The 22,328-nt window shown below is 40.0% G+C and overlaps 1 protein-coding gene across 1 annotated transcript in view; it reads right to left on the bottom strand.

Annotated features, from left to right (window-relative positions):
• Positions 1-22,328, bottom strand: part of CR1 (complement C3b/C4b receptor 1 (Knops blood group)) — a gene marked incomplete at both ends in the record, with an annotated part of 93,130 nt that overhangs the window by 63,857 nt on the left and 6,945 nt on the right. Inside the window, 7 exons of the mRNA XM_080824493.1 lie at positions 200-285; positions 1,484-1,586; positions 1,689-1,865; positions 2,584-2,982; positions 13,756-13,841; positions 19,895-19,994; positions 20,628-20,807. Of these exons, the coding sequence (XP_080680619.1) occupies positions 200-285; positions 1,484-1,586; positions 1,689-1,865; positions 2,584-2,982; positions 13,756-13,841; positions 19,895-19,994; positions 20,628-20,807 (1,131 nt within the window). The remainder of the gene's footprint in view (positions 1-199; positions 286-1,483; positions 1,587-1,688; positions 1,866-2,583; positions 2,983-13,755; positions 13,842-19,894; positions 19,995-20,627; positions 20,808-22,328) is intronic.

The raw sequence follows: 22,328 nt of genomic DNA, 5'->3' as shown, positions 1-22,328 counted from the left end.
ATCCCCCACACATATGATGCTCAGATATATTTCCCCCAGAAAGAGCCCTTGCAGCAAAGAAAGATGTCGATCCAAAGTGGAGATCAACAAAAGGGGGCAAATATTAGGTAATTTTATAGGCAAGACACATTAAAGGAACAAACCAGCAAAGAAAACCAGGAGGGAGGTGCTGACCTGAACAGGCATTCCTTGTACTCACCTTCACACACAGGAGCACTGTCATTCCAAAGGCTTTCCATTTCAACCAAGACGCAGTAACTAGCAGAACTGCCCTTTAGGTGGAACCTGAGGAACGAAAGCAGTGGTGGTGGGGTGAGCGCACCGTTTCTCTCTCTCCTTCTGCTGAAATACAGTTTAGTGCCTGAGATAAATGCCAGGTGAAAAAGCCCAGGTCATCGGCTTTCTCAGCTGCCAGAGGCTCTGAAATCAAAACATTTGCAGGATTGCGGTTTCCAGTGAGGACGGAGCAGTGACAACGGTCTCTGGTTGTCAACCATCACGGGGTCATCTGTCCATCCTGCCCCCTGACAGCTCCCTGTCTGTCTCTGTCAGCAGCTCTGTTCTCTAGGGCACACGGTAGCACTCTCCTCTCCTGGTACTCAGGAGGAAGACAACTCCCGATTCAAGTTGGTAAATCTGAGAAGGTGAGGAAAGACAGCAGAGGCTGCTGTTTTGGGCCAACACATTGGGAATGTTCCAGAACGACACCTTTGGCATATCCCCATTATTGATGAGTTAATGCAAATTATCTGGGGAAGGAAGGAAAAGGTGAGAAGAGAGGGTTCTTTGGAGACCAGTGGCTGCCTGGATTGCCTCCAGGGCTTTGTTGGGACAGATATTTGCTGCCTGCAAATATATATGGAGGACAGCTGCTCTGTCGTCCATGCTTTTTACCCGGCACTGCTGTTGGAACACAACACCAAGGTCATTAAGATTCCCGTAGAGGGTTCACGACATTACTGCAAACATGAGCGAAGGTCTTCATACTCCTGCGATACAGCCTAACACTAATTAGCTGACATAAAACTAGATGGAAAACTATTCCTATTGATGCTTTGTTCCTATTCCAAATTCCGCTATTGACTGGTTTAAATTTTTCTTGGCACAATCCCTGCATATTACTTGTAATTAACTTTCTTTGACATCCCAATCGTTTTGTAAACAACCACTATGCAATATTTATCCTTTCATGCCTGCAAGTTACTTTTCATTCATACAGGTAATGTTTCACCTAAATATCCAAGATTTCTTGTTACACTTCTGCTGTTCGGTGCTTTTACTGTTTTCCCTTTTCAAGCAGCTGTGGCACTTGGTTCCATCTGGTTCCCACCATACTTCCCAATCCCCGTTTCAGGTATCAGTCCTTTCTGGTGCTTCTTTGCCATTAGGCAGCTTGCTCTTTGGGTAGACCCCCATTGGCCCCGGTGTCAGCATGGCAGCATCGAGTCCTGAGTCCCCCGTCTCTCTGCCAGGTCATACTCACCCCTCATCACAAACGAAGGACACTTTCGCCCCAAGCTGGAAATTCAGTGGTAAGAGCACACGGCCATTAGGGAGTTGGTCCCGGAAGTCTGCACATGATTTCGCTAGGATAACAACAGCAACAATCAGAACAAGAAAAAACAGAAGTAAGATGGTCATGTGAGGACGGAAAAGACTGATCTGCAAGGAGATGACAGTGTAGGCACCTGTACATCTTGGGGCTGCTGGGCTCCAGTCTCCCTGGGGCGTACAGCGCAGAGACGCCGCCCCTCGGAGATCATAGCCGGGCTCGCAGCTGTAGGACACTTCCTGCCCCGGGGAGAAATTGGCCTGGTTTTCTGCACTGTGCATTCCGTGCAGAATTTCTGGAGGCAGCTGACATACTGTGGAAAGAACAGGTGCGAAGGACCAGTCAGTGATGGAGAAACGTCTTTTACTACATTCTAAACCTTCCGAGGAGTCCCAGGCTTATCATTAAAGGGGAGCTCCGATGTACCAGAGGAAATCAAGTGATGCTCCTGGCCCCTCCTTTTACCGTTATGTAAAATCAGACAATGAAGGGATGTGCCCAAAGGCCTCACACCTAGTAAGAGGCCAATCACTGGAGCTGAGTTCTTCCTGGCACAAGGTCAAATGCATGAGCAGGCCCCTGAGGGTGCTTTCTCCAGTGCTGGCCAGTCTAATGGAATGACTAGCCCTGCCATAAAGGAGAATTGTGAAGGGTAGACGAGATAAGGCGTTGAAAGTGCTTATTGCACTTTAAAGTTAAAGTGGTTATTGCACAGCTGAGTAGAAAGTGCACCTCAGCCTTCAGGATATCGGGGAGATACTGGAGCTTGTATTTTGCTCTGAGGATGCTCAATATGAGAGTCCCAAAGGTCTCCTTCCTTGATTGATGAAGCTCCTGCTTTCAAAGTGAAGGCACATATACGTACGTGCACACTCACACACACACACACACACACACTCTTTCATAATTCATGCTTCATCTCCACACATTGTTCCCCCCATGCATCCTTCTCCCAGAACGAGCACTGACCTCCTGATCTCCCTGCAACCCATGCCCTTTGCCAGTCCCTTCAAAGCCTCAGTCAGACTCACCTCGAGAGCAGCTTGGCAACTCTGGTCCCCATTTGTTTTGGGCTTGGCATTGCACGCTGGAGGGTCCTTTCATGACAAAGCCGGGCTCGCAGATAAACCTCACGGTTTCATGTAAGGAAAATAAGGTCTTGTTCTCAGATACCCTCACTGCATTGTCGATGTCTGGAGGTGTGCACTTGTTAGGTATGATGCACTGAGGCGGAGGGCCGCTCCATATGCCAGCGCGATTGTCTTTGCTGGTGCAATATATCGATGGGTTGCCCACAAGCTCAAACTGCTTTTTCCCTCTCTGTCCGGGATGGCAGCGATAGGTCACCACGGTTCCATAGGGAAAATCTTCTCTGTAGAGGTTAAGGACATTTCCGTTGGCAATGGCTGGGGGTGGCCCACAAAGAATCGCTGAGAAAAGAGATGGCAACTTAAATAATAGTGGATCCAAAAAAAAAATAGTGGATCAAACAGCTCGTCAGAAATGCAATGAGCAGAACTCGTTTTGCATTTGTTACTGGTTTTTAATCTTTGTTAACATGGAGATACATGTCTACAAGATTGTGATTTTGGTGGGCATAATAGCATGCCTTCTGCCTTGCCCACTTATACTATTTCCTATGAGCATATGCGTTTTTGAAAACAATCCACGTTCCCTTCATTTAGAGAGCTCTTTGATGTATTATCGCATCACAGTGCACACAGGTTTCCCGTACTCTTTTCCGTTTGCCTTCTTCATTCCCAGTTTGTTATTAGCTCAGGAGAGCATCCAAAAAAAAAAAAAATAAATAAAAAGCCCCTCGCTGAAAGAAAAATGGAAGGGGAGAGAAACAACACAGATACACCAGCGTAGGAAGTAGAATTCAACATAGTTGCAAATGTGTAAGAAAATTACATGAAAGTGTAGAGTAATGTAATGTGAAACGTTTTGAACCTGTAAATGATAAGAATGGAAATAGAAATTACCAACATTCATTCAAGAAAACTAAAAGATGAAATGGACAAGGAAATTTGTCAGAATAGAGAAATATTTTACAGAAATGTTCTATCAAGTTACTTTCAGGTAATACACACTTCCAAATGTAATTTCAAATGTTTCATGAGGTGTAAAAGATAGAAAATTTACCAACTCATTTTTTCAAGGTGAAGTTTGATATCACAACATTATACCCCTATAGACATGATCATATATTAGTCCACAAAACATCTTGAACACATTTGAAAGTGTAGTTGGAGGACATAGTACATTGTATTACTGTAATACTATATAACTAGAACTAAGTAATTTTATCCAAAATTTCCAAACACATGAAATTAAATGTAACATGTTTTAGGGTTCCTGGGTGACCTAGCCATTTAAGTGTCCAATTCTTGGTTTCCACTTGGGTCATGATCTCTGGGAGCTCTTAGGATTGAGCCTGGCATTGTGAGTTGTGCTCTGTGCTCAGATGGGAGTCTTTTTGAGGATTCTCCCCCTACCCCTCTCCCCCCCACACCAACTGGCTCTCTCTCTCTCTCTCTTTAAAAAATCAATTAATCAATCTTTACAAAAGTAAATAAAAGTAAAAATTCCTAAGAAGGCTTCTCTTTCTGGTAAGGGGAATCTTAAGTAATTCAAATTAAAAAATCACCCTACTTCCAGTTCCTCCCCCCAAGAAAGACCTTAGATGCTGTGTAAGTGATAAAATGTATCTGTGAATGTATCAGAAATCTAATACACTAGGGCCGCATTACTGGACCATGATGTGATAGGAGACAAAAATCCAGGTGGGAGTCAAGCATGTAGCCTGCTTTCCTGCTGGAAGGTGAGTTGAATCAGGAGGGGGCATCTGAGTGGGGAGTAGACCTGTGATCCTCTCACGGAGTAGAGGGAAAAAACTAGAGTCCAGGTCTTGCCCTGTGGAAGCCATGGTAACAACTTCAGACGAGTCCTGGGACCTCAAAGCCATAGGCCCTGAGACTCAAGATTACTGCAGTTCTGCAAGTACTGTAGGTGTCCCAGAAAAATAATAAAATAACAGTGAGCTGAATGAAAGTGGTGCCAGATGGCTCGTGTCCCCAGGTTTCTGAAGAAATATCAACAAAAATCCTTTCAGAAGAAGGTTTGTCATCTAAGACCTTGAATTTATTTCTACAGAAAGGTTTTCAAATGTAATTCCTGACATACAATCAAGGATCACCAGGTACTCAAAGAGAGAAAATCCCATGAAGAAGAGGCGGCAAACTCACTGACAATAGAAATGGAACCGTTAGGACCCCAGATACGGGAGTTGTTACTCACAGATTGGAAATAGTTATGTTTGTCTCTTTGAGGACAATGTATACGAAACCTAAACTTTTGCTAAGGACTACAAATCATTAAAAACAACGGGTCAAGTTTTGAAAGGAACCCCATAAATTTTTTTATCATCATAAAATACAGTAACTGTAATTAAGAAGCTGATACAATTAACAGCAGGTCAGACACAGTTTAACAAAAATCAATGAATTGGAATCTAGGACAGAAGGAAATCTCCAGAATAAAACACAGAGAGACAAGAGAATCAGAAATAGAGCAGAAAGAGTAACAGACTTACAGGATAGAGGGAGAAGGCCTACCACAATGTGTAAGTGAATCCCACAATGAGAGGAGAGAGATAGCAGATCACGGACATTGGAAGAAATGACAGAATTTTCCAAAACTGATGAAAGACATCACTGAACCACAGATACAAGAAACCGTACAAACTGAAGCAATAGAAGTACAAAAAAAAAAAATCTTTACCTAGAAACATCGTAGCAATATTGTAAAAAATCAAGAGTAATGAATTTTAAAAGCAGCCAGAAAACAGAGATGACAACTTTTAAAAACCCATACTTAGAAAAATGTTTAAAGAATCTATCACCTTGAGACCTACAATATAAAAATGCTAAAAGATCATTTTTTTTTAGATCGAAGGAAGACAGTGGTATAAGGCACTGATAGAACTGTCATATGGAGGACGGATAACAGAAATAGTTAATATGTGGATAAGTATGCATAAATACTGTTTTCATAAAAACAACAATTGTGTCTTTTGAGACATGTAAAAGTACACAAATTAACACAGTGAAGGAGAAACAGGATATGATCATCTCAATAGAGCCACAGCGATAAATTAGAATCCACACTCATGAGAAATGTTTAGGTATAAAGGGAATTTCCTTAATCAGATAAAGAATGTCTCCCCCAAATCTTCAGTAAACACCATGATTTATGATGACTATTCAAAACTCAATATCATCTCTTCCATTCAGCATTGTACTGGAGTTCTAGCCAACACAGTCAAGCAAGAGAAATAAATAAAAGATACAAGAAAGAAAGGGATTAAACATAGGATAATTATTTATCAGCAACATGATTATTTATGCAGCATATCCAAAAGAATATACAGATAAACCATTGCATTTATAAGTAAATTTAGCAAGATTGCTGGGTCCAACGTCAAACGATTGCATTCTTAAGAAACAATTAGGAAATGTTACATTTTCCAAAGTTACATGTCTATGTTTACATCATTTTCTAAAATGTAAATTGGCAAATATCATGGAGAGAAATTAAAGAAATTTCATAAATGGCAAAATATGTTCATGAATTTACAAATCAAAAATGTAAATATGTTAGTGGTCCACAGATTGAACTACGGAATCCATAGAACGCCAATAGAAACTTGAGTAGGTTTCTTTTTGGTGGAAACTGACAAGCTGATTCTAAATTTTGTCTGGAAATGCAAGGGTCAAGAATTACCAAATAAATCTTGGAAGAAGTACATGGTTAGAGGATACACCTGCAGGTATCAATTCTTAATATATGCTATAGTCATGAAAACAGTGTGATAAATCAACCAGTGGAACAGAACCTCTCTGAAATGAGACCCACTCATAATGTCACCTGATTTAGGGTATTACACTATTGCCCTGTGATCTATGGGAACCAGTCTTTCCTTTTTCTTTTTCTTTTTTTTAAAATATTTTATTTATTTTTTTGATAGACAGAGATCACAAGTAGGCAGAGAGGCAGGCAGAGAGAGACAGGAGGAAGCAGGCTCCCCATGGAGCAGAGAGCCGGATGCAAGGCTCAATCCCAGGACCCCGGGATCATGACCTGAGCCGAAGGCAGAGGCTTTAAACCACTGAGCCAGCCAGGCAGCCCTGGAACCAGTCTTTCTTAAATGGTTTTTTAAATAAATGCTATGAGGGTCACCTGGGTGGCTCAGTGGGTTAAAGTCTCTGCCTTCAGCTCAGGTCATGATCCCAGGGTACTGGGATCGAGCCCCACATTGGGCTCTCTGCTCAGCGGGGAGCCTGCTTCCTCCTCTCTCTGTGCCTGCCTCTGTGCCTACTTGTGATCTCTGTCTGTCAAATAAATAAATAAAATATTTTAAATAAATGCTATTATAGCAACAATGTCCACAATGGCCAAACTATAGAAAGAGCTGAGGTGTCCATAGACAGATGAATGGAGAAAAAGGATGTGCCATTGGGCAGAGGAAAATAAGTCAATCAGAGAAAGACAATTATAGTATGGTTTCACTCATATATGGAATATAAGAAACAGCATGGAGGATCATAAAGGAAGGGAGGGAAACTGAATGGGAAGAAATCAGAGAAGACAAACCATGAGAGTCTCAACTCGAGGAAACAAACTGAAGGTTGCTATTTTGTTTTTGTTTTTGTTTTTGCAGGTGTCATTTTATTTCTCATAATGTTCTAATAGCCAACATAATTAGCTTTTGATATAGTGTTCAACGAATCATTAGTTGTGTATAACACCTAGTGTTCATTGCAATACATGTGCTCCTTAATAAACATCACCTGGTTACCCCATCACCCCACCCGCCTACCTTCTGTAACCCTCAGTTTCTTTTGCAGAGTCCAGAGCCTCTCATGGTTTGTCTCCCTCACTGATTTCTTCCCATTCACTTCTCCCTACATCCCCAATGGTCCACCATGTTATTCCTTATGTTCCACATATGAGTGAAATCATATGATAATTGTCCTTCTCAGTTTGACTTATTTCACTTACCATAATCTCTTCCAGTTCCATCCACGACGATGCCAATGGTGACTATTCATCCTTTCTTTTAAAGGCTGAGTAATAACCCACTGTATATATGTACCACATCCTCTTTATCCCATTCATCATTTGAAGAACAACTTGGCTCCTTCCACAGTTTGGCTATTGTGGATATTACTGCTATGAACACCGGGCGTTATATGCAACAGATGAATTATTGAACACTACATCCAAAATTAATGATGTACTACATGTTGGCTAATTGAATTTTAATTAAAAAAAAGATATTAGATGAATTGCCCATCCATTAGGAAAAACAAAGAAACAAAATGAGCAAACAAATTCCTTGACCAGACTCTACACCATACAAAAAATTAATTTGAGATGAATCACAGACTTAACTTGAAAGATAAAATGAGGGGCAAAGTTTTCTTATGGAGAACACAGAAAGTAGTGGCCAGAAGGAATAGACTTAGGAAGTCTTATTAAAGGACACTAGTAAAGTGCACATTTTCTACCATCAAGAAACATCATAAGAAAGCAAAAGGATGAGTTTTAGCCTGGAAGAAAATATGTGTGTTAGGCTTATTGGAAAATCTGAGATTGGATAACGAATTCCTCAAAGCCATAAAGAGATACACAAACTAGCAAGATTGGAAGACAGTTTTGAACAGGCACTACACAAAGATATGAAAGGTGCTCAGCATCCTCAGTCTTTTGGAAAATGCAAATGAAAGCAGCAGTGAGCCACCAGCACAGCTAAAATTTAAACATGTGATAAATACCAGGTTGGCAGAGATTTGAAACAGCTGGACTTTTCATATGCCTCTGGTGCAAGAGTAAATTTGTCCACTCACTGTATAAAATCTTTGGGCAGGATCTATTAAGACTGACCACATTCATACCCAACAATTCCACTTATAGAAATGTCAACACTGTTTACATAGAACATGTAAACGTTTTCTCCAGCTGTGCATATATATAAACATTTGAATATTTACATGTGTGTATATGTGTACATTTATTGCCTATGCATAGGCCTAAAATACTACTGACATATAAACAGCTGAATTTACAAATTAATTGTGAAGTTCACACAATGAAATATAATACAATGAAAAAGATCCAGTTAATCTTACATGCAACAATGTGAATCAATCTCCGACACATATCATTTAACAGAAGCTGGACACAAAAGAGTACATGCTTTTTGAGTCCTTTAATATAAATTCAAGCAGAGTCAAAACTAAGCTTTGGTGATAGAGGCCCAATAAATGGTCACTTTGGGAAGATAGTAACTGAGAAAGGGCATAGGGGAGGCTTCTGAGGTGGTAAAACGGGCTAAATCTTCTCTGAATGCTGTTTACATGCGGGTGTTCACTTAGGAAAGAGTCATTGAAGTGAATGATTAATATTGCGTACTATATTATGTGTATATGTATATACAGATGTACATATCTATCTATCTATGTATAGATATATATAAAGTCTATGGGGTATGAAAAGATACACACACACACACACACACACACACATATATACATGTAGTCTGCAGTGTATGAAAAATATGGTAGAAAAAAGACTTCCCAACAGCATAAACGCCAAGAGATATGGCTTCATGGGTGAATTATTTTCAGATATCTATGGAAGAAATAATGCTAGTATTACCTAAACACTTATAGGGAAACAAATATATGGAAAACTATCAGCCAGCTTTATGAAACCATCATAAGTTTGATATAAAAGCTCCTAAGGTCGGTTGGATGTCCACCTTTGGTTCGGGTTATGATCCCAGGACCCTCAGATCAAGCCCTGTGTTGGGTTCCCTGCTTAGTGAGGAGTCTGCATTCTCCCTCTCCTGGTCCCTCTGCTTATGCTCTCGTGCTCTCTCTCTCTCTCTCTCTCTGTCAATAGATAAAGAAAATCTTCAAAGAGAGAAAAAAAAACCCTCATAAGGGGTTTTCCAGGGAAAAATACTACAGTCAAATCTCTCTAAAAATCAATAGGAATGGAACAATAAAAGAATTCTAGAATTATTGGTGCTGGTCTCACAACCGCATGAATACCATAAAAATCATTAAATTTATACTTTAAAAGAGTAACTCTTATGATACATAAATTATATTTGAAAAACATCTAAAATATATTATGTGTATTGAACAACATAAAAGAATGATAAAATCTTATGACCAAGTTGTTTTGTTCCAAGAAGGTAAGATTAGAATTCAAAATCAGCTTGCTTTTCAAAAAGTAATGAAAACATTCCCACCAACAGTGTAAGAGGGTTCACCTTTCTCCACATGCTCTCCAACAGTTGTTGTTTCTTGCCTTGTCAATTGTGACCACTCTGACTGGTGTAAGGTGGTATCTCAATGTGATTTTCATTTGAATTGCCCTGATAGCTAATGATGTTGAACATTTTTTCATGCATCTGTTAGCCATTTGTATGTCTTCTCTGGAGAAGTGTCTATTTATGTCTTCTGCCCATTTTTTGTTACATGGTTTCACTTATTTGTGGAACATAAGGACTAGCATGGAGGACATTAGGAGAAGGAAGGGAAAACTGAAGGGGAGGAGAATCAGAGGGGAAGATGAACCATGAGAGACAATGGACTCTGGGAAACAAACTGAGGGTTTCAGAGGGAAGGAGGTGAGGGGCATGGGTTAGGCTGGTGATGGGTATTGAGGTGGGCATGTACTGAAATGAGCACTGGTGTTATATGCAAATAATGAATCATGGAACACTACATCAAAAACTAATGAAGTATGTATGGTGACTAACATAACATAAAAAAAAGTCGTGAAAACAATTCATTCCACTAAGAGAGTAATGGAGAAACAATATGATTATTTCCAGATGCGTAGCCAAAGTGCTTGATAAACTTCAACATGACTTAATGACAAAAAATTCTTTGCCATGAAGAATATTAGGGAAATCCCTATCCCTGAAAATGGGGATCTACAAAAAGCCTATAGCAAATACTACCTTAATGGTGAAATATTTCAAACTTTCCCTTTGAGTGGGGGAACAAGAGCAGGATACCCTGTGTCCCCAACCATATCAAATATGTTAGTGGTGGTCCTTGCCAGTGTATGAAAGAAACAGGGAGGGAGTGGAAGGGAGGGAGGCAGGGAGAGGAGGAGGGAGGGGAGGAAGAAAAAAGAGTCCGTTGGTTGGTTACTTCTAAGCGCATTGAAGACTTTAACTGAAAGAAAGTGCTTTAAATTCCCACTCAGGGTCTGCCTCTGAACGCTTCTAGTATCTGCCCGAAAAGACACTTGCACTCTGTAGCTACAGAGCCCAGATTTCTGAAGAACAAATCCAACATCTAATCCTGTGGCTGGATTCCAAGGTAAATTGACTTCACAACTTAACAGCTCTCTTATGTTAAAGTCTGAACATTGATTGGGAAAAGGAGGACTCTAAAAATTGAGATGGAGAGGGGTGCCTGGGTAGCTTAGTTGTTAAATGTCTGCCTTTGGCTCAGGTTAGAATCCCAGGGTCCTGGGATGGAGCCCTGCATGGGGCTCTTTGCTGGGCAGGAAGCCTGCTTCTCTCTCTCCCACTCCCCCTGCCTGCTTGTGTTCTGTCTCTTACTGTCCCTCTCTCTGTCAAAAAAGAAATAAAATCTTAAAAATATAAATAAAATTTGAAATGGACATACATGGACAGATGCTAAGGATGCTGAACACCTTGTACCTGGAAATTCTGCTGAGCCTCCTTTGCTAGAAGCAGCAGCCCCTCCTCCCCTGTGTGAGGAGGTAAGCCTCCCTTTGTCCAAAGAACCTGTAATGACCTGTCCTGAGTAGCTGCCCTGGTAGGGTTGCCAGAAGAACACAGATGTCCAGTTAGATCTGAATTTCAGAAAAACAATGAAAGCTACTTCTAAATATAAGTATATCCCAAATATTGCAAGGCACATATTTAGAATACAAAAATATGTGTTGCTGTGCTGAACTTCAAGTTTAACTGGCTATCTTGTGTTTTTGTTTACTAAATCTGGCAACTCGAATTTCAGGGACTGCTGATCTTCCTCAGGACCTACCCTTAATACTTCACCATAATTGTGGTTCCTCAACCTGATTCAAGTCCTGAAAGACCTGGAAGTGGAGTTGGGGTGGTGGTTGGGGGGGAAAGTGGGGGGTACCAATTAGGACCTGCAAGAAGGTACCCCCTAAAGAAAAAGAATTAAGATTGTGAATTCACTGTGTTAGAGGGTGACCTACACTAAATGAAGCTGCAATACAGGACCTTTCTTAGTGTAGTCCTGAGGAAGAAATCCTATGGCTTAGGGACTTAGGAATGCCAGAGTGGACTTATGGGAGTCCTGTTCCTCCACTCCTTAACTATGTGCCTGGGGGGTGGAGTGTTCAAAGAGAGACCTTTTATCCTTTCACCCAAGGCTTTGAGAAATACATTCCTGGGGAATTTTCCATATTCTTGACAGACTCTCTGATGGCTATTCTCTGTAGGCTGGGAATGACATTGGTGACAATTGGGAGTTTTGTTATTGCTCTGGGTTTCCTGAATTCAGTGGAGACCAAAGGACCTCAGGCTGGCAGGAGCCAAGTGGCAGCACTTAATAGCCAGAGGCAACTGAAACAGAGATCAGAGTGACTTGCCTGCAGAGATCTTTGTCCCTGGCTAATTGTTGTAGATCCCCTAAAACTGAAAGAGATGAAGAGTGCAGTTAAATATTATTTAATGGCTACAAGCGGAAAAAATCTACCTCTGATTGAATCACTGAAAAAAAAAATTATGGTTATTCATCAACCATTTCCCAGACTTGGGAGCCTATGGACAGACTCAGAGAAGCTCAAATGAATAGAAGATAGGATGTTCTTCTTCTTTTTTTAAATTTTTTTTTAATCATTATCTTAAGAAAGCATGCTGCTACACGGGCAGAACATATACTGAAGTTTCGTCCCACCTTCACCAAGGAGGCTTGAAGCCATTCACCAAAGATTAGCTATAAGAAAGGTTAGAGAATTAGAAATAAAGATGAAAATCTAGGAATAGATATAGGTGTATTACCTTTAAATAAAGAGATCTAGCCAGAGTACTGTTTTGTCATCTGATTTTTTTCACATAAAAGTTTTTTTTTTTTCAAAAAAAACCTTACATATTTATATATCATCCTATGTCCATGACATCGTGTTTCTTTGTTCTTTTGTTTTTCTTATTTTTAACTGAATAACATTCCAGTGTATGGATGTAGTTCCTCTTCTTCCTCTTCCTCTTCTCCTCCTCCCCCTCCCCCCTTCATCTCTTTCTCCTCCCCTCTTCCTCCTCCTGCTCCTCCTCTTCTTCTTCTTCTTCTCCTCCTCTTCCTTCTTTGTCATCTTCAAGTTCTTCCTCCTCTTGAGCCTCCTCTTCTTTTGTAAGTAGGCTCCAAGCCAAGTGTGGAGTACAGCAGAGCGCTCAAACACACAACCTTGAGATCAAGACCTCAGCTGAGACCAAGAGCCAGACATCTGACAGAACGAGTCACCCAAGTGCCCCTGGATGTATCTCTTCTAATTCTGCGTGGCTCGATTTCATGTTTCTTAGGGAATTCTCAATAGTCATTCTTAACACGACTCTTTCCTTTCTGTACTTTCCAATCCATAGTTGGAAACATTTAGGTTACCTTAACAGTTTTGCTATTATGATGAATGAAGCAATGAGAAGTGTATAGTGAATTCCTCGGAAAAATCTGTATTTATTTCCCAAGTATAAATTCTAAGAAGTGGGTCAAAATCTATGTCCATTTTGAGGCTTATAACACATGGTACTCTCAAGAGATTTTGTGGACCTCCACGAGTGTGCGAGTGTTGATTGATCCACAGCTTCACCAGCCTTGGAGAGCATCGCTTTAGAAAAATCTCGAGTAATTTGCCAAGCAGAATGATTGTTATACTGGGGGTGGCACAATCAGCATCATTCTGAATTAATTGAAGGAAAACTAAGGTTTGAAGGCTTTTATGCATTAAGTCCCCAGATTCAGAAAAGGCACAAGATAAGGGAAACATAAGGAAACAGTTGCCAGAAACCCCATAGGTTTTGAGGGATAGAATGCACAAAAGGAATCCACTTAAGATTTGTATAACTTTAGGGGGAAACTTAGAATCTATTGGAAAAGGTAATAGCAAGGACTGTTTCAACTCACTCTCACAGATAGGTGGATCGTCATCCCACGTGACAGTCTTGTCTGAGATGATGCATGCAATAGAGGTCTTACCAATAAGTCGGTATCTAGAGGGAAGGAAGAACAAATGTTATTTTCCCTGTTCATTTTCCTACTGAAATGGCTACTTACGAGAGAGTGCAATCCTGGAGATTTCAGAAGGACAATTTCCATTTGTCATAGTATATGACATGGTATATACTATGTATATGTATATATATGTACATATATGTATACATATACTACGTAGACATAGTATATGACATAGCATATATATCACAATTTGTGATAGTATACTATCACTTTCCCAAATTTTACATCTTTATTCGGATGTCTAAGCTAAATGGGTCCTCTGCTCTTAAGTACTTTGAGCTACATTTTAATTTAAGCCTCACATGTTTAAGTTCTTCAAACTAGAACCAAAGCAAATCCAAGCAGAACAAAACAAGTTGAACACGGATTTCCTATGTAAAATGTTAAGGCAGCAATACTCACATAGTATGCCACAAACTGTTCAAAGTGTGCCATAAGACTTGGAAAATGTAAATTTCTCCCACGGATAATGTCTTGCAAAGCTGTAGTAAAATATTAAAACCAGGATTCTGACATAGGTACGATCACCAATTTTATTCAGACTTCCTCAGTTTTGTTTGTACTAATTTGTGGGTATGTGAGTATGCTTACAAGTATTCTGTTTTTATACAGACTATATTTAAGAGCAGTTCTGGGTTCATGGCAATATTGGCCAGAGGATACAGGGGATTTCCCAAATACTCCCTTTCCCTACACATGCATACTTTCCCACATTATCCACATCCCCCACCAGACCGATACAGTGGCCTGCAACTGATGAACCTACATTGACACATCATTATCCCCTGTAGTCCATAGTTTACAGTAGGGCTCAGTCTTGGCGTTGTACAGTCTATGGGTCTGGACAAACATCTAATGACATGGATGCACCCTTACAGAATGACACAGAGTAGTTTCACTGCCCTAAACATCTTTGGAGCTCTGCGTATTTGTCTCTCCCTCCTCCTACCCCTTGGCTACTATGGATATTTTTACTCCATATTTTCTTTTCCAGAATGCCACTTCCCTGGAATTTTATACAGTATTGAACCTGTTCAGATTGGATTCTTTCACTTAGTAAATTGCAGTTAAATTTCCCCCATGGCTTTCCATGGCTTGATCGCTCATTTGTGTTTTCCAGAGTGGGATTACCAGTTTCTGTTCCTATCACCAATGAATGCGTGATCCAGTTCCTCTACAACCATGCTTGCATCTGCTGTTTTCACTAGTTTGTACCACTCAGATATATGTGTAGTATTGTTCTATTATTTTTTTAATTTGCATTTTCCTAATAGCTAACAAAGCTGAATATCTTTTCCTGTACTTACTTTCCATTGATAGACTCTCTTCAGTGAAATATCTGTTTGTGTCCACACCGGGTTCAATAGTGTGCCTCCAAATTCCTGTCCTGAAACTGTAGAATCTGACTGTTTTTGGAAACAAGGTCTTTGCAGATATAAGAGAGTTAAGATGAGGTCATACTGGATTAACATGGGCCCCAATGCAATGACTGTTGTCCTCAGAAGAAGAAGGAAATCTGGACAAGGAGACAGACAATGTTGACACATACAGAGGAAAAGCCACATGAGAACAGATGCAGAGGTAGGAATGATGTGTTTATAGCTCATGATGCCAAGGACAGCTGGCAACCACCAGAAGCTAGGAGAAAAGCATGAAATGGATTCTTCCTCAGAGCTCCCAGTAGGAATCAACATGCTGACACCTTGATTTCAGACCTGTTCAAGGTTTATCCTAACTTGCTGTGTGAGTGGAGGAACCCTCTTACTGCTGGCTTGAAGTCTAGGTGTTGCCACCTGAGCTCTGTTGACACTGTCACTACAGGCAGAATAGGGCTCACTGCAGCTGGCTGGTGTGGGGCATGTGGTAAATTTGTCATTGAGACTAAAGCCCAGGTCGTCCCATTAATACAGCTGCTCGTGGACTGGGATCTGCTGCTTCCCAGGGCTGTGGGACATAAGAAGGATAGACTCCCCGACCCATCCCTGATTCTGCTTATGCTGTTCACATGGGCAGACTGAGCCACTGGAGCCATCAATGCATCTTCCCACTACATCCTCACTGAGCTTCCCTTTTCCCAGTCCTTTGACCAGACTTTACTCTCCCTGTCTGTCCCTGCCTGTTGACTATCTGGAATTGCTTTCCTTTCTAGCATCCAGTCTGGGACATAAAGAGAAAACCCAGGGGCGTCACTGCAGTGTCATTCTTTAAGTTCCGAGGTCCCCAGTCCAGCTACTTTCCACCTTTCCAAGTCTTTCTATGCTTGCATGTTGAACAATTTCCAGGGTATTTAGTTACATGTAGAGAGAGATTCAGGGGTGAGTCTGCCCGTTTTGTCTTGGAACTGAAACTTCTATTAATAGATTGTTAAATCTGAATTAAAAAGTTAATATGTATACAACGTAGTCAAAAGTGAGAGGTACAGAACTCCCAGTAATGAAGAACAAAATTACCCAAACTCTTTCTTACAGAAGTTAACATGGTTCTAGTTTAGGGCAGGCTTTTTCAAATGTTTTATGTGCCTCAAAAATCATGCAGGGATCATGTGAAAATGTGATTCAGATTCAGTAGGTATGAAGATTCTGCATTTCTAACAAGCTCCCAGGAGATGCCGACCTTGCTGGTCTGTGAGCCATACTTTGGGTGACAGGGGCTTAGAGTCAATCCTTCCATCTTTTGTGTAGGTATACTTATAACAAGAACATCGGCTGTCCTACTACACAGATTAATTTTTCTATATTGTTAGTTCAGTTTGAAATTATAGTTAAAAATTTTTATCCTACTGGGTTAAATCCATTAAGATCCATCTGAGTTTCTTTTCTCCATTTTTTTAGGTCAAGATTGAGTCATTGGACTACAATGCTAGCCCTTTACATTTTTTCCTTAACTTCTAGCTTTCTATATTGATTACACAAATTCATAAATGAATGTAATCACATAAATTCAATGTACTATTGACTATATTTGCAAATGCAAATTTGTTGAAATTTTCTTACATCCATGTGTTGCAAGCAGGGAGATAAATGTAGGGATTAACTTTCGCATTTTTCAAATGTACAAGTTAAAGTTTCCAGGGGAACTTCTAAATAAATAGAAATAGAGACTCTATTTTCCAAGCTAGTGAAGGACGTAATGGAAAAAAAATATAAAACCTAATGGACACAAAAGTTGAGGAAGTGTGAAAACCTAAAATTGGTATAAATAGAAACACAAAATAAGGTAGTAGGCACTAATTTTAAAGATTAGTGGTTGCATTAAAAGCAAATGCATTAAACTCCTTAGTTAAAAGGTAGACATTATCAAACTGGATGAAGGAAATCTAACTATTGGTTATTTATCAGAGACTCATGTAACATAGAATGATACAGGAGAGTAAAAAGTAAAAAGATTTAAAGAGAGTGAGTAAATAATCAAAAAGCAATGTAGTTATATCAGATATATAATAGGAGTGTAAGTGTACACACAAAATAGACTTTAACAGAAAAAGCATTATTAGAAAGAAGGAGCAACCTGCTATAATAAGTTTTAACGCTCTTGGAAGTATTCAATGTGCATGCACCTAATTAAATAGCCTCAAATATATTTAAAAGAACCCAGAAAAACAAGAAGAAATTGGAAGAAAAGAGCGACGGATCCAGCCTGCTTTGGAAAAGAAACACGCTCTGCTCATTTCATATGGATAAATTGGTTGTAAAGCCAGACAAGGACAGCTTGAGAATGGAACATTATTAAACCTATCATTCCTATGAGAATAAAAGGAAAAAATGTGAAAGAAGATATTCTAAAACCAATGTAGCAATGCAGAGAAAATATTCATTATACTTCTAGGCCAAGTGGGGTTACTCAAACATTTCAGGCTTAATCTGTTAACATGATTCATGATACTCATTCCTCCTACTTTGTGCGTTTGTATTTGGTTGTTTAGTTGCCCCAGGATCAGTTGTTGAAAAGACTATTCTTTCACCGTCGGATTGTCCTGGTACCCTTGCTGAAAAGGAGTTGACCGTAAGTGTGTGGGTTTATTTCTGCATTCTCAATTCTATTCTATTGATCTATACATCTGTCCTGATGCCAGTACCACACATTCTCCATTGCTGTAGGTTTAGAGTCAGTTTGAAAGTGAGACTTTCTTCTTTTTCAAGACTGTTTTGACTGTTTGGGTGCCTTGCATTGCCAGAAGAATTTTAGGATCAGTTGTTGATTTCTACAAAAGGATGCTGGAATTTTATGGGCATGGAATTAAATCTGTACATCAATTTGGTGAGATCAATATTGCATAATTCTATAATATTCAATATTGTTACAATGTTAACAATATTAACTCACCCAATCCAGGAATATAGGATGTGGTTCCATTTATTTAGATCCCCTTTGATTTTGTTTTCAACAATGTTTCATAATCTTCAGTGTACAATCTTACATTTCTTTAGTTCAGGTTATTTTGAAGTTAAGTTGTTCTTTTGATGTTATTGTAGGTGGAACTGCTTTCTTAATTTCATTCTCAGAGTGTTCATTGTTAGTGTATAGAGATGCCATTTAATTTTGCATGTTGGTCTGATAGGTGAATCTTGCTGAACTATTGTTAGATGTGATGGGTTTTTGGGGTGTGTGTGTTCGAGTTCATTCCTTAGGATTTTCTATACAAAACACATCATTTGCAAACAGAGATTGTTTCACTTCTCCTTTCCAATTTGGACACCTTTTGTTTCTTTTTCACGATCAATTGTCCTGGCTTGAACCTCCAGTATGCTGTTAATTAGAAATGGTGAGAAGCTTTTGGTACTTTAATTTATATAAATGTGTGTGTGAGGTGTATGCGTGTGAGTATATATATGTATCGTAAAATATATTTCTTAGCTGTGGATCATAACAAAATAAGGGTGAAAACTACTGTCATGTAGAAACTTTTGCCCATGGGCACTAGGAGACATGTGTATTTATATTGGGAATACTTACGATAGCCAAAACTAAACAAGGAAAAACAAATGAGAAACAATCCTAATGTAACAACCAAGAGAAAATGAGTAGTGGTATATCCACTTAAGGAAATATTATCCCAAGCAAAACTGAATTAACCACAACCACATGGATAATTGCGAGAAACAAAATGCTCAGTGAAAAAGCAATTTGAGAACTGCATGAATTATCATGCCACTTATAGAAAGCTCAAAGTATGTAAAGTGAAATCTAAACTGAGTAGGGATTTATGGGAAAATATGGAAAACAAATGCAAGAGAGTGAACGACACAGAACTTAGGACCCTGATTTCGCGAGAGATTCTGGAGGTGGAGGAATGGGAACTGGGAAAGCTACAGAGGTGACTTCTAAGGTTCTAGCAATGTTTCTTAAGGTGGACAGCATATATGCTGAAGTTCACTTTATTGTTCTTCCTGTTTTTAATGGTCACTTATGTTATATTGAATATCTTTTAAGTAAGCAATAAATAATTTTAAAAAAAGCAAAAGTTAAGATATAAGGTGAAGCAGTTTCCCTACTTCTTTCCTGAATTGGCTATCTCCTTTTAAGATAAGCCACAGCAAATTTCTGCACCGTGCCCATTCCTGGAGAGGGGCTATAACAATCAAGATTTGCCTCTGCACCTCATGGCTCCATCATCCTAAACAAGTCATTCTTTCCCACTTCTGAGTCCACCATCTCCAGCTCTTGTTGCTTTGGGGTGGGAATATGTGCGCGGAGCCACTAATGGTTGTTCCATTTGCTGCTTTAGAGACCTGGTCCTTCCCATGTAGTGAACATTTCACTTGGTTCTAGGTGCATGAATTTGGTGTGCCATAGACATCTTTCCTCCCCACCCCCAAGTTTCTAGCACAGATACAGGTGTTTCCTATTTTTCAAATATTTGTTTAGTCATTTCAAATGTAGTTTAATACCTGGATTCAAGCCACCACGTCTACTTCGAAATCTTATTGCTATGGTTTGAATGGACAGGAAGACTTTCTAAGACTCTTGTTTAGAGGTTGGTGCTACAATTCTGGAACTGTCAACCCAAATGATGCTGCTGCCCACTCACCCTTCATTACAGGCATAATTAACTGTTGATCCAAACCGGGCGTCTCCGTTTACGGTCATTTTGCCATTGGCGGGCTCTGGAGGAGTTCCACATGATCTCCCTACGGGGGAGAAGCAGAACTGGGGGATTGTGTATAGAACACGCCGAACTTCTCTCAGTAAGTACCTAAGTCCCAACCTGGCTGGAGTTTACTGAAAAGTATTTGTCGTTCTGCAGATTTTGCCTCCTCGGAGAAACTAACAAGAGTGCCTCAGAGTCAGCCACCTACTAAGCTCCACTTCCAAAAGAAGACCTCCCCTCCTAAGTGATCTTTTCCCTGTGTTGTGCATCCCCCCAAAATGCAAACTTTACTTATTACCGAAGTGGTTATTTTGTCATCCAACCAGCTTAAATCAGAGATCTCGAAGTCAGGATTCTCTCCCCACCTACCTTTTTCTTCCCTTTTCTGACTCATTGGTGACGTAGTTTCAATGGTGACAATGGGAAACCCCTACTGAATGGAGCTTTTCCCTGCATTGTGTCTTGCGAAGGTCATTTCTCATGAAGTGACCTTGTAATGGAGGTGCCAGCAAGTCAGAGCAGTAGGAAGGTGTAACAGAAAGAATAACTGCCACATGTACTCTACTCGAGGCACATTTAACAATCGTATACGTCTTAGTTCCAAAATCTGAACAATTGATTCAGCTCTATGGATGTTTGATTGACACAGAGTTCTCAGTCCAGAGGTACTTACGTTGACACTTGTTTTCGGCGCTTGACCAGACTGAGTTGGTTAGGCAGGTGATAAAGAACCCTCTCCCATAGTAACCAGGGCGGCACTCATACTTCAGAGATGTCCCAATGGGAAACTCATACGCATCAGTAGAATTTACCAGCTTGGCAAATGGAAGGTGTTCTGGGGCTTTGCACTGACCTGGAGGTCAAGACCACAGTGACATCCAAGTTAATGGAGAAACTTCTATTTACTTCCTCTTTTTCTCCAGTGTGCTTCATAGATGTGATCAAAGAAATAGAACACCTTAATAATGTTAAAATGTTTGCTTCTCTAATGAACATAGACATGAGATTTTCATTCTGTTCTAAAGCTTTATTTATTTATTTTGAGAGAGAGCAAGAGAGAGAGAGAGGGAGCGAGCATGCATGAGTGGGAGGGGGCAGAGGGAGAGAGAATCTCAAGCAGACTCCCCGCTGAGCACAGAGCCCAATGCAGGCCTTGATCCCAGGAACCTGAAATCATGATCTGAACCGAAATCAGCCACTTCACTAACTGAGGCGACCCTGTCCACCATTTTTCATAGTGGGATGCTGAGCACTGCTCAACTTCTCAAACCTTAGAATTGATTTATAATCCACCACCTCATTTCTTATTCTACAAAAATTGTCTTTTGATACTTTTGTCACAGCCACTGCTAAAAGCCCAGTTTTGCAAAGATTTGTTGTCACCAAGAGGAACCTACTGAAAAAAAAAAATTAAAGAACTCTACCCCAAGCTAATGTAGCCATTGGGAGACAGTAGTTGCACAGTATCTGAGAAATACCCAGAATTGCTATTCCACCAAAAATTTAAAATAGCCAATGGGTCTCCTTTGAGATCCTGGAGGATCCCAGGGCACATCAGCCAACAATTTGGGAAAAGCAGCACTCCACTAATCTTTGTCTGTAAAGTGGAATTGTCTATCTATATTTACTATAATTGTTGACATATTCATGATCAGATCTATCATCTTATTATTTGATTTTTATTTGTCGTTCCTTTCCTATGTTCCTTATGCTCTTCTTTTTCGCCTTCATTTTGATTATGAATAAAGATTTTATTTATTTATTTAAAGAGCCACCCAGGCGCCCCTGGACCATATCTTCTTTATCCATTCGTCTGTTGAAGGACACCTTGGCTCTTTCCACAGTTTGGCTGTTGTGGACATTGCTGCTATGAACATTACAGTACCTATGGCCCTTCTTTTCACTACACCTGTATCTTTGGGGAAAATACCCAGTAGTGCAATTGTCGGGTCATACAGTAGGTCCATTTTTAATTTTTCAGGAACCTCCAAACTGTTTTCCAAAGTGGCTACACCAACTTGCCCTCCTACCAAAAGTGTTAGAGGGTTCCCCTTTCTCTATATCCTCTCCAACATTTGTCGTTTCTTGTCTTGTTCATTTTTGCCATCTTAACTGGTGTAAGGTGGTATCTCAAGGTGGTTTTGATTTGAATTTCCCTGATGGCTAATGATGATGAACATTTCTTCATGTGTCTGTTAGCCATTTGCATGTCTTCATTGGAGAGCCTTCAAGAACTGGAGAATCAACAAGAATTAAGCCTAGCCCATGCAGGAGAAGGGAAATAATTAAGATTAGAGCAGAGATCAATGAATTAGATACCAGGCATATAGTAGAACACATCAACAAAACTAGAAGCTGGTTCTTTGAAAGAATT

The sequence above is a fragment of the Martes martes genome, assembly GCF_963455335.1.
Source record: "Martes martes genome assembly, chromosome: 15".
NCBI classification, from domain to species: domain Eukaryota; kingdom Metazoa; phylum Chordata; class Mammalia; order Carnivora; family Mustelidae; genus Martes; species Martes martes.
Note: the sequence above shows the minus strand (reverse complement) of the source record. Positions and strands in the feature narration are given on the sequence as shown.